Below are 12,605 nucleotides of genomic sequence, written 5' to 3'. Positions count from 1 at the left end.
AAACGACGGCAATGTATTAAAAAGTGATCAATGTTTTCAGGCTCTTGACATAAAAAGCAAAGAGGCGACGGAACCAGACCAGCCCTGTGTAAATAAAAATTTAGAGGAGGAATACGGCATCGAAGTTTAGTAAGGACCACCTCCAATTTACGAGAGGGACACCATTTATTGTTCCAAGGAAAAGAAAGGTGACCATATTCTTGCTGTGGTAATCTTGCTTTCATGGAATCCTGATGTAATGCGTTCCTGGGCCGGCTGTTCTATTCTGCACCTCTTCTTCCCCTACTTCTACCCGCTCTACAGCCCACGCGCCAGAGCCCCGGTGTCGTTTTGGTCATCACAATACATACTTACAGGGAGGTTCAAGCGCTGCAATCCCACCACCTACGCGAGATCATCAGAGCGATCGCTTGGGAGGCATTCTCGGTGCCTCAAGTGGACCCGCGCCCGCCACCGACGCGATACGGCCCGCTTGCTTACCAGCGTTATGCGCCAAAGAAAACCGAGGTTTGGCGCGCCCCAGACAACCACCACTGCGAGAAAGCCGGTCACACCTACCGCCACTGCCAGTACTGCGAGATGCGACTACGCGGCTTCGCCTTCAACGCACCGCGTCCACTGCGTGGTGTGCCGATTACCTGGTCGCCCGTGAATGGAGATCTCGACGTCTGTCGCGTTCACCATCACCAGGACGACGCTACTTCTTATGGCTACGCCTGCATACAGCGGCCCTCCCGGGGCCGTTCTGCGAGCCAATATCTGGAAAACTAAGGGCAGCAAGCGATGGACGTGCGGTTGCTGTACCACGATACACCGAAGATCCTCCGCCGCCGACGACGCCACCGCGACAAAATCTTAAGAACACGCCGCAGGCCAAACGGAGCCCTGACGACGATGCTTCACGGTTCTGACTACTCCACGTAGATCACGGCCGACGTAGCCGTGATCTGACACCGCGGCCTAACCACAATGCAAGGCGACGAACTAGCGAGCTCGACGTTCTTATCGACGGCCACAACGTCACCGTTCTCGTCGACACCCGTGCCGACTAATCCGTCGTCAGTGGGCCGTTCGCCTCGAAGTTGAAGTTAAGACCGCCTGGAAAGGCCTTGAAATCCAGACCGCTGGAGGCCATCTAATACCACCGTCGGGAGTAACCATCCATATTCGGACTAACATGCGAGGGAAACTTACTAAAAATATTATGCGAGCTTCGTAATCTTGCAACAGCAGCATTGCTCCAGGGATGCCATACTTGGCATGCATTTCTTAGAACTACGGCGCCGTAATCGACTTCACAACCAAGTCGACAATTATTATATAACAGAAGCGCAAAAAGGACAAGGACAAGAACTGCGGACATGCCTACTAGCGCGAAAAACACACGAAGGACGAAGTAAAGATGGCAGACAGGACGCAGCGCTAAGTTCCGCAGTTAATATGCACCAACTAGCCGAACTAGCGTCTCTAAGGACGAGAAAGTGCACAACACGAGTGCTTACTCACGCTTACTCACGAACGCTTACTCAAGCTTCTAGTTGTGAGTAAGCGTTCGTGTTGTGCTCTTTCTTGTCCTCTTTGCGCTGTTATTATATAAGAATGAATCAGCACGAACTAGCTCGCCTTTCCGTTTTGCTTCAACTTTAGACTATCACGAGACAAAGTGACACCGCCGGCTACCCTTATCACCGTGCCTTGAACGTGCTCGAGGGTGAAGTCACTATTCCGCCTAGTTTCAGCGTCATAATTCCCGTCGGCACCAAAAAATCTGAAGGCATCGAAGGCATCATCAAGAGCAGTCAGCGTTTGCTGCTAGGCCGTAGCATTTGCATTCCAAGAGGCATTGCACAGTTGCATGAAGGAAAAGGAAGCGCGTTGCTAACGAACTTCAGCTATGAATGCAGACACCTGAGTTGGGGCACGATGTTTGCATACATTGAAGACATCGTGGCCATCAGGGCTGCGTTTGTCCCTTCCGATTCTGAGAAAGCTACAACGATGACCCCTGTCGCGACAGAGAAGAGGCCGACACCCGTGTTGCCCTGGTTGAATACTTCTTCCTTCTTTTATTGCGTGCTCGCGAGCAGCCCCGCCTTACGCCCGCTTCTTCGCGCGTATTGTGCGCGGCATGACGTTTCCCGCCAACGTTTTCCCGCGGTAGATTCAACAACCCCAATACCTCAACTATCCTTGAACGTCAACCGAAGTCTTTCCGCTCGCCAGCAGCAACAGCTCCGATGCCTTCTGCAGCAATACAAGAAGCGTTTCTCGTCGTCGTGAAAGGTTTGACAAACGCCACTTGCTAAGCACCGCATCATGACGCAAAAAATTGCTCTACCTTATGGTTCCAGCTATCATATTTATTGCCATGGCTCACTACGTCGTCGTCACTTTAAAATAATGAACCCTCTTTGCACCCCTCCGGCTGTCTACACCGCAGGTAAGTGCCGGTAAAACGAAGCTGTTATATAACTCCCTATTGAGTGATAGCGGTAATCTACCGTTCAAGATTTTAGAATGCTTGCCGAATGTTCTCCATCCCATCCTTAATCTTCTAGTTACTTCAGTCTCATGGCTTGATTTCGCGGTTACTACCTGTCCTAAGAAAACGTATTCTTTTACAAATTCCTGCGCCTCGCTGCCTAGTGCAAAGGGTTGCTCTCGCCGGCAACTGTAGAACATTGCTTTAGTTTTCTGCGTATTAATTTTCAGATCTACACTCCTGCTTTCCTTGTCCAATTACGCAATCATGACTTGCAGATCGTACCCTGAGTGACTGAGCAAGGCAATGCCATCAGTGAATCGCAGGTTACTAAGGTACTCTCCATTAACTCTTATTCCTAACTGTTCTCAATGCAGGCCTCCGAAAACCTCATGTATGCACGCAGTGAATAGAAATGGAGAGATCGCGTCCCTCCTGCTATCACCCTTCTTTATTGATATTTTATCGGTTTCTTTATGGAGGGCTATGCTGGCTGTGGAGCCGCTGTGGATTTCGTCCAGTATTTTTATGCATGGTTTGTTTACACCCTGATTCCCTAGTACCTGCATGAGTGCCGAGATTTCGACCGAGTAAAATGCTTTCTCGTAATTTATAAAAGCTATAGATAAGAGTGCGTTGTATCCGCGCATTTCTTTATCAACTCATTGGTAGTGTGCATATGGTGTATTGTCGAGCAGCCGGTGCGAAATCCTGTTTGGTCCTTTGGTTGATCGATTTAAAAATGTGTAAATGGTAACATCATAATTCGAAAGTAACATGATAAGAACATTGCAGTAGATTCGCTCGCAAGAAGAAATGATGCTCGACGCCGTAAAGCAGGTATGCAATACACTGCAGCATCTGTAAGTCTTTTCCTTCCCTGTATTTACTCAGTGTAGAAAAATAAATGCCTCCAAGAATTGCAAGACAACGTGCGACATTCTATTTCCAATGCACCGCTGCAATAACCATTCCAGAAATTTAGCGCTCGCTTGCTATGACAGTCCTTCTGTTAAAGTATACGTACACATTGGCCTAACGTCCTTTATTATGGGTTCTGATACGCACTTCTGCGCAAATTACTTCTGGCACGGGGCTACTGCTGGCAAATTTGGCGGACACGTAGACGAAGTCAGCTGTGGCCAGTTTACAAGCTCCTGGAGCGCTTCGCGGGAGGCTGGGTTTTGTTGGTCAGCGATGGCGAAATTTCTTCAAGCAGTTCGGCGTGACTCTTGCAGAGGGTATCCCATCCGGGAGTCTCCACTACAGCGTTGATGTTCGAGCGGATGAAGTCGAGGGCGGAGCTGCGCAGCGTGACGGCGTTGCACTGTTCAGCTAAAATAAGCGTGTCCGCCGCCGACTCTGCGGATAGGAGGAAGATTAAAGCCAGCTGGCACGCTTCCTTTAGAACGTTTATGTCGTACAAGCTGGCCGCTTTCAGGAGAGCCTTGGGTTTCACAAGAGGGTCTGGCACGCGCCCGGTGTAGAGGAAACTCAGGATAACGGCGAAAACTTCCGGCTCGACGTCCTTCACGATTACCTCTCGGGGTGCAGCTTCCTCTAATGGATGCTCGAGCATAAGTCGAAAAGCCAGTGACCGCGCCGCCAGGATGCCTCTATGGGCCTGGAATGTTTCGTCGCCCACCTTAAATGTCACGTCCGCATAATTTTTGCTTTCTAAGAGCCATTCGAGATCCTGAGACAAACGGCACTCGAGAGGCGTGGTCGAAGCAATCGCGCTGCTCGTACCAGGCGTGCAGGTAGAACTCTCCAAGGCAGTTATTTCGCACTTAACCGTTAGTGTGTCATTGGGCAGAAGGTTCCCTGCATTCTGCTTCAGAGACATCCTGCCGACGAATTTTGCAAATCCCCAGTTGTCGCCGCGGCGCGAAAAGGTTCGCGTTCTAGTCTGCCGGGTGTTGGTCTCATCCTTTCTAACGTCGACAATGGAGAACCTTGCCTTGGCGGAGACACACCTGGTGTTGTAGGACACGAGATACAGGGCCACGTAATCTTCGCAGCTTTCACTGACACCCCTCGGATAGAGCCGGAGGCGCCACGTGGTGGGCTTGTACTCACCCGCTGAAAATGTTGAACTGAGCAGTGCTTGCGCCGTGGACTGGCGGCAGAGGCTGAAATTTGTGATTGTCCACAGGAAGGATATCTTCACCATCTTTTGGTCAGTAAAGCAGGACCTCTGCTCGACGGGATTGGTGATCACGCTCTTTCCAAGCCGGGACGGCACCGGGACGTCTCCAGAATCCATGGAAGATGTAGCCCTCTCAGAAGTCGCGCCCGCCACGGCTTGAGGGGTGTCTTCGTTGGACGCCCCTAGACTGCGGTACTCATCGTGACAATGACAATGATGATGATCCATCCAAGGCACTGGCACATGCCCACAACAGGTGAAAAAGGCCGTGGCAATTATGATGTGGATAATAGTTATCCTAGTGATAGAAAAAACTGAGCTAGATTATCACATTAGCCGAGACATCTACCAGGTGAAGAGAGAAAATAAACAGTTGCACGCGTTGAACTCAGAGATCATTGCCGCGTGAAGTTTGAGAGTAGAGCGCTTTAAAGCAGTACTGAAACAAATTTTAAATGTTTTCGGGTTGTGGCTCTCTAATAAAAACGCGGATCTCGAGAACCCTTAAAACAGTGCGGAAGTGCTTGGGAATGCATTCAGAACATTTTTAACACCGCTAACTTAAAAAAGCAATGTTTGTTTCGGTATCGAGGGGGTGGCTTCACAGCGACGTGTCAACCTAAGTCTGACGTCACTGGAAGACTGCAACTCGCGGCGTACAAGCAATAGCTGTAAATTTTCTCTCAGTCGCACGTAGTTCCCGTAAACGACGAGTTGTCGTGATAATGTTCATTGCGGTGGGGCGGGCTTGCAGTTGCTGGGCGACGAAAACTTTAAAATCAAAGTAAAACATTTTAAACGTGTTGTCTGGATCCGGTGTTTGGAGAGCGTTGATGGTGCACAACATGGAAACAAACAAAATGTGCCTTTGAAGTGCCTCAAAATCGTGCAAGTACTCCTTTGAGCTTTTGGTTGCGCCGGGTAGTGCGAACAGCAATTATCATCATAATGAACCTGCTCGCGCTTGCTTCGTCCTTTTCAACTTCTGTTTCGCTCCCGCAGCACCTGCGTCGATTTCTCCGGCGTGGCCTGTAATAACCCTGGTGGGTGAGAGGAGAGAACGAGTACACAGCGAGAGAGAGAAAGAAACAAGGAGAGAAAACGAAAGATATAAAGAAAGAGAAAATTATGGCGCAAGAAGATTTCTGATAAGACGGCGGGATTCTAAGCCGCGTGCCCACAATCCGAAGGCGAGCGTCTTAACCGCTCCACTATAGAGGCACGCTAGCAAAGCATAGCATAGACTTGTATAATATAGCAAGGTGGCAAGAAATAGATGTGAAGGTGAGGAGAGAAGGAAGGGGAGAGATTAAAGATAGCATATAGAGAGAGAAAGGTAAAAATCCCGCCATCTCCCTTTAAAAGGAACCCTGAGTAGTATGCGAAGCAGCCGTGAGTTCACTTACATTTCTGTAAATGTTTTATTTTCTTCATCACTCTTCGTGGTCCTTCTATTCGAGGTTGCCCTGATGTTGTTACTCGTCATATATGACTTTAAGCTCAGGAAAACGTTTTCCCTTGAGTATAACGGACTTATGGTCCCTAAAGTATAAAGTTAATGGCTCTTGCTGCAAAGGTTGCAGCTTGAAGTTTGAGAATGCGATGTCAACGCGCCCGTTTCGCTTCGGCTTCGCGAGCCCGCCACACCGGATCGGCTGGGGCACTGGCTACGTCGACGCGACGTGGGGGAGACAGGCATCGCTCATAAGCTGCTTCGCACCTAAGGGTACCTTGCAGGATTTATGGCGTAGTGGGTACCTTGCATGCATGACGATGATTTATGACATAGTGTGTACCTTGCATGATTTATGGCGTAGTGGGTACCTTGCATGAATGACAATGATTTATGGCGAAGTGGGTACATTGCATGATTTATGGCGTAGTTGGTACTTTGCATGATTTATACCAGAGCACGCGCCGCAGTGGAGCGAGCGCTCTATCGCGCGTCCATATGTTAGGCAAACATTCCTTTCTGCACACCATGCGCGTGCTCTCCGCTCGTGCGAGAACTTCGTTCTCTTCTTTCTTCCATACACCTAGTGGCACGCGGTGCACTGGTCACGCCGGGAGGACAGGCGTCGTTTATAAGCTGCTTCGCATCTAAAAAAACAGAAAGAAAAAGTGAGATAGAGACAGATATAGGGAGAGAAATATAGACAGCAAAAGGAAGCGATAAATAGAGAGAGAAAAAAAGAAGGGCAAGAAGGAAAAAGATAGAAAGAGCGAGAAAGACAAAGAAGTATATATAGAGAAAGAAAAAATAGAAATAAACAAAGAAAGAACGACATCGAATAAACAGAGAGATGAAAGCAGAGGAAAGAAAGACAGGAAGAAAGAAACGGAAAAATAAAAAGAAACAAATAAGGCAGCCCAGCTCCGCACTCCCTTGAGGCTTGGCTCCACTAGTGCGAAGCGACACGTAATAAATAGTCGTATGACAAAAATCAGATAACATCTGGTCACGTGACTAAATTCACGTAACATCCAGTCTTGTGTATAAAACTACGTAGCATGTAGCTAGCCAGGTGACTTGAATCGAGTACCTACTCGCATGGCTAAAGATCATGTAGCATCACGCAAGATATAGTCACCTGAGATGTCCTCCCCATAAAGCACGTAATAACAAGCCACGTGATATGTTCCTACCAAAAATCCCGTAAAGCTCGTCACGTGACATGTACATTCAAATTTATGCATACTTAGTGCTATTAGCAAAAAGTTAGCCTCTAAGCAAAAGCTTGGCAGTACATCAAAACTTAGCTAGGTCAAACACTAGCTCCGCGGATGGTTCCAGCCTTGCGCCGTTAGTACAAACAAGCTGCGCATTGTTATCTCTGGGCTAGCTGGTGCTTTGCGTATGGGAAATAGGGAATAATGGTGAGAATGCTAGCACCAGCACCTTGCTTCTATCGCTCTCATTTGTCCCATCGGTGAGTCTCTATCAGCCCTTTGCATTCTTGCAGATGTAGATGTCCTTTAAGGTGAAAGATATCCCTCGTGAAATGCGAAGTGACCGTCGGCGTACGTGGCGCCAGCACAAAGAGTACAAATCATGCTTCGCCAAAATTTGGGAAGTAATCACGATGTCACCACATGACATCATCGCTTGGTCAAGAATGGGCGAATCCCGTAGGAAGTACAACGCCACGTGTCGAGCAGAAATCTTTAAGGGGCGGGAGAGGTTCATTACGATCGGCTGAGACGATGGCTTTCGCCTAAGAGTAGTCATAGGCTGAATGCATGAGGGACCGTGTGAAGCTTCGTTGATGTCTTTACCATAATTGTATCAGTGATCAGAACGAACACCATAGCGGCATGTACGATGGCCTTTCAGTGTACGGATTTGAGTGCTTCACTGATTTTCACTGCAGTGTTAGAAGCGGGGTTTGCGCTGCTTTGGACCGAGGTTTTACTGCAGCGCTGTTATGGCCGAGGTTTGCTGTGTGTCGCAGATAGAAAGTTATCATGATGAAGCGGCACACGCTCTCTTCATCATCTTCTTCATTGTCGTCGTCTTCATCCTCTTCTGCTTCGCTCACAGAACACGTGCGCCGACTTTTCCGGCGTGGGCTCCAATAACTCTGATGGGTGAGAGGGCGAGTACACTGAGAGAGAAGGAAGGAAGAAAGACGGAGAGAAAAAATAAGATACAAAGAGTACTACTTGGCGAGATGGGATTCAAGCCCGTGTACCCACGACCCGAAGGCGAGCGTACAGCAAGGGGTGGGAAAAGGAAGCAACGTAGCCTTGTATGAGGGAATGAAGTTTACGTCTAAGGGCTTGTTTTTTTTACTTTGTTAGAAACATTGATAATGAGAACTAAGAGACAATAATGCCTAGGAAAGTATAGGGGATGTTATTTGTAGTAATTCGGGTGTAAATGTAAAGAAAGTAAAGTGGACGAAGAGATAACTTGCCGCCGGCAGCAGCCGAACATGCGACCTTCGAATAACGCGTCCGATGCTCTACCAACTGATCTACAGCGGTGGTCATCCCCCCGTCCACTTTATGGGGCATATATGTGCATTTTTAAAGTGTTGGGAGTGTTAGTTAGCGCCGCTAGTATGACGGCAAGTGTGGAACACTATTTTTATGCCTGCTGGCGTCACGAAGCACGTGGTCTTTTTACGGGCTGGCAGCTGACCAATAATCCCTCGCATGCTACATGTAAGCTATGAAGTCTGCCAGAACGAGATCCTCGCTATGAATGAAAAGAAGATTACTTTTAGGCGCTCGTTTTTTTTTCTTTGTTATACACAATATTAATGCGAACTAACAGACGACAATGCCAAGTAATGTATAGGGATGTTATTTGCAGTAATTACTACAACAGCATCCCCCAATTACTACATATAACATCCCCTATACTTTCCTTGGCATTATCTTTTGTTAGTTGTCATTAATATAGCATTTTATAGTATAGCAAGGATGAGAGATGTGATTAGGAGGGGAGAACGAGTAAATAGAGAGATAGAAAGAGACAGAAAGAAAGGGAAGAAAGAGAGAAAGAGATTGAATGCAAGAGAACCACTACAGGGAGATAGAGAGATAAAAAAAGAGAGAAATAGAGAGAAAAACTGGTAGGAAGAAACAGGCAAAAAAGAGATAGAAAAATAAAGATGGCTGATCCCTCCGCCAGAGGAATCGGTTTAACGGGAAAGTGAAACGTGCACTCACAGAAGTAGTTGACTGTTTATAGTGCATTGGTATATCAGAGCTTGTATAATGCCTATTGTTGTTTGGCAGATATTGGCCTCGAGGAGTTACGGAGTCGCCCTCTATCGGACGCGCCTTGATTGCGTGCTAGGCCGGATACCGCCGGCGCGCTCCCCATAGGTTTTGCTGTCGGCGCTCTACAAAAACACCTCGCGGAAGGCCTCCAGGGCATTTCTGTTAGTACTTTCGAAATGAACTGTGTTCTTTACTGTCAAAATAATCATTTTCGACGAACTGAAAGCACAAGATAGTCTACAGTCGCTGTCTCTTTGCAGAAAACCGAGCACCCGCTTCACGCTGTCACCGCGTTGCAGACCCCTGAACCGGCTTCTTGCGTGAAAGGTAGTCACTCGCTGAGTGCAAACTATGTGAAATATCTCGTTAGAGTAGACTGCCTGTATAACCAAACGGAGCATAACAGAAAGAAGCCCCAAGCCAGCGATCGCACGGGTTCGCGACGACTGACGGTGCCTCTGCATGTATGAGCGTCTGCATGTATGTTCGTACTGATGGTTTCGCTTTTGCTACGAGCGCGTTTTGGCACCGCGCTGTGAACTTTGGCCGCAAAATATGAGAATTTGTGAGTAAACAAACAACTACTGTTGCGGACGCTATCAGAGCAGTTCAAAAACAATTTCCTTACAACTGCGGCTTCGGTGCGCATGGCAACTTTGTGATCTGCCGTCCCGACGATTCAGTGTTTTTCTTTTTCGGTCTAAATTCGGGTACGTTTCAATTTCATTTGACAAGTTGTCTGGCACTGTGTATTGATCGGTCTTCTCAGCGGGCAAATACCGCTGCTTCTGTTTCTTTATTCAGCACATTCGTTTCGTTCGGTGCTCACACAAAACGTGAGCAAATGCGACGCCTTTTTTTAATGCTCCTTAATTATCGTTCCGTTTGCATTCCAGTGAACTTGCCGCTCTCTGTCATCAACAAATTCATAGACCAAAGCTTCACCACTTCGAGATTGCTGGTGGAAGGAGAACCAGTCTACGAGACCGAGCATGTAGCAGCATGCGACGCCTAGGAAAAGAAAGAAAATACAGTAACGTTTGCCGGACTTGTTCTGCAAACGTCGGCTGTGAACTAGGATCCACATGAACTAGGATCCACATGACCAAAATACATGGGGTTGGCCGCACGTGGAATGTTCCCTCGTGTCGACGCTTACGCTGATCCCTTCGTCACTGCACTGACATCTCGGCCGACGTCGGTGACGTCATTTCACGTGACTGAGGGCGTCCCTATAAGAACAGCGCCTCGACTGTGCTTCGACAGTGGGCCTTGCAGCAGCAGCGGCAACAACATGCTCAGAAATCCGTTCCACTTTATACTTCAGGTGGCAACCATCCTACTGGGCTTCATCGATGCGAGCCGGTGCTGCGTTGTAGAGGGATCGACTAGCGTGATCCTGCTGCGCAGTCTTCAGCCGCACATCGACGCACGTGGAATGTTCCCTCGTGTCGACGCTTACGCTGATCCCTTCGTCACTGCACTGACATCTCGGCCGACGTCGGTGACGTCATTTCACGTGACTGAGGGCGTCCCTATAAGAACAGCGCCTCGACTGTGCTTCGACAGTGGGCCTTGCAGCAGCAGCGGCAACAACATGCTCAGAAATCCGTTCCACTTTATACTTCAGGTGGCAACCATCCTACTGGGCTTCATCGATGCGAGCCGGTGCTGCGTTGTAGAGGGATCGACTAGCGTGATCCTGCTGCGCAGTCTTCAGCCGCACATCGACGCACGTGGAATGTTCCCTCGTGTCGACGCTTACGCTGATCCCTTCGTCACTGCACTGACATCTCGGCCGACGTCGGTGACGTCATTTCACGTGACTGAGGGCGTCCCTATAAGAACAGCGCCTCGACTGTGCTTCGACAGTGGGCCTTGCAGCAGCAGCGGCAACAACATGCTCAGAAATCCGTTCCACTTTATACTTCAGGTTGGTGTTTATCTCCCTGATAAGTGCTACCGTAGTGATGACCGCTTTTTGCTGTTGCTGCCTTGCCCACTGTGCCTGAAATGTTTTTTTGGTTGCGTGAGTGATTTGACGAAAGATCTTCTAGTTTGCGGGGATATAGAATCAAATCCTGGCCCTACGGAAAAAGAAATGCTGCGGGATTTGTTAGCAGGCCAGGGTAAAATGCAGTCTGCTATTGATGCTATCACGGTATCCCAAGCTGACATTGAGCGAAAAATGTCTACTCTAGCAGACCGAGTTGATGGCATTGAAAAACAGCTGTCGACAATGAACGCATTGTCAGGAACAGTAAAAGAACTTGAGGCAAATAATGTGAAATTGTCAAAACAGCTGGCAACACTTGAAGGAAAAATTGATGAGCTTGAAAACAGAGGACGCAGGAATAACTTGATAATATACGGCCTAACTGAGATACGCACCGAGACTACGGAAACACTGGCAAAGATAGTAAGCGACGAAGTTTTCCAACACAAGCTTGGGGTATCAGTCAATGGCATTGAAAGAATCCACAGACTAGGTCAAAAGGCCGAGAACAAAGTACGACCGGTTATAATAAAATTCTTGGATCATCGCGTAAAGGTGTCTATCCTGAAGGCAGCCTATAAATTAAAAAACAGTGACCTATCCGTATCTGAAGACTTTTCAAGGTGAGTTAGAGATATCAGGAGGCAATTATGGCAAACATCAACTGTCGAAAGGGCCAAAGGCGCGAAAGTCAAGCTCTGGTACGACAACCTAATTATTGATGGAGTAACGTATGGGTGGGACGACATTAAGAAATCCCGTTACCGAATTAAGAACAAAATTAGAAACTGACAAAGCAGCCCACATGACACCTCGCTTAAAATTCTCAATATTAATTGCCGAAGTGTAGTAAATAAGGCTGTTGAGTTAGAAGGAGTTCTGCTCTCACAGAATCCTGACATAGCTTTCCTAACTGAAACGTGGTTAACAGATTCGATCTATGACAGCGAAGTGTTTCCACCGGGTTTCAGTGCATATAGAAGGGATCGTAGCTCAAAAGGAGGTGGCGTATGTATTCTGTTTAAAAAGGGGATAGAATTAATTAAAATGCCAGATGTGCCTAATGCTGAATGTATCTTTTGTAGGGTCAATCATGGTAACACTAGGTATGTATTGGGTGCTTTATACAGATCCCCTGGTTCTTCAGTCGATAATATTGATGAGCTAAAAAAATATATGGCAACTTATGTAAAGCCGGGTGACCGAATAATCTTGGCAGGTGACTTCAATCTGCCAAATGTTGATTG

The 12,605-nt window shown here is 47.8% G+C and overlaps 1 protein-coding gene across 1 annotated transcript; it reads right to left on the bottom strand.

Annotated features, from left to right (window-relative positions):
• Window positions 1-3,629: 3,629 nt before the first annotated feature.
• On the bottom strand, window positions 3,630-4,859 carry LOC119382231 (speckle-type POZ protein). The gene has a single exon (XM_037649943.1). It carries the CDS (start codon window positions 4,857-4,859, stop codon window positions 3,630-3,632), a length of 1,230 nt encoding a protein of 409 aa, XP_037505871.1.
• Between the last annotated feature and the right edge of the window lie 7,746 nt (window positions 4,860-12,605).

The sequence above is a fragment of the Rhipicephalus sanguineus genome, chromosome 2 (assembly GCF_013339695.2).
Source record: "Rhipicephalus sanguineus isolate Rsan-2018 chromosome 2, BIME_Rsan_1.4, whole genome shotgun sequence".
Classification (NCBI taxonomy): Eukaryota; Metazoa; Arthropoda; class Arachnida; order Ixodida; family Ixodidae; genus Rhipicephalus; species Rhipicephalus sanguineus.
This window is presented reverse-complemented; position numbering and strand designations above follow the sequence as displayed.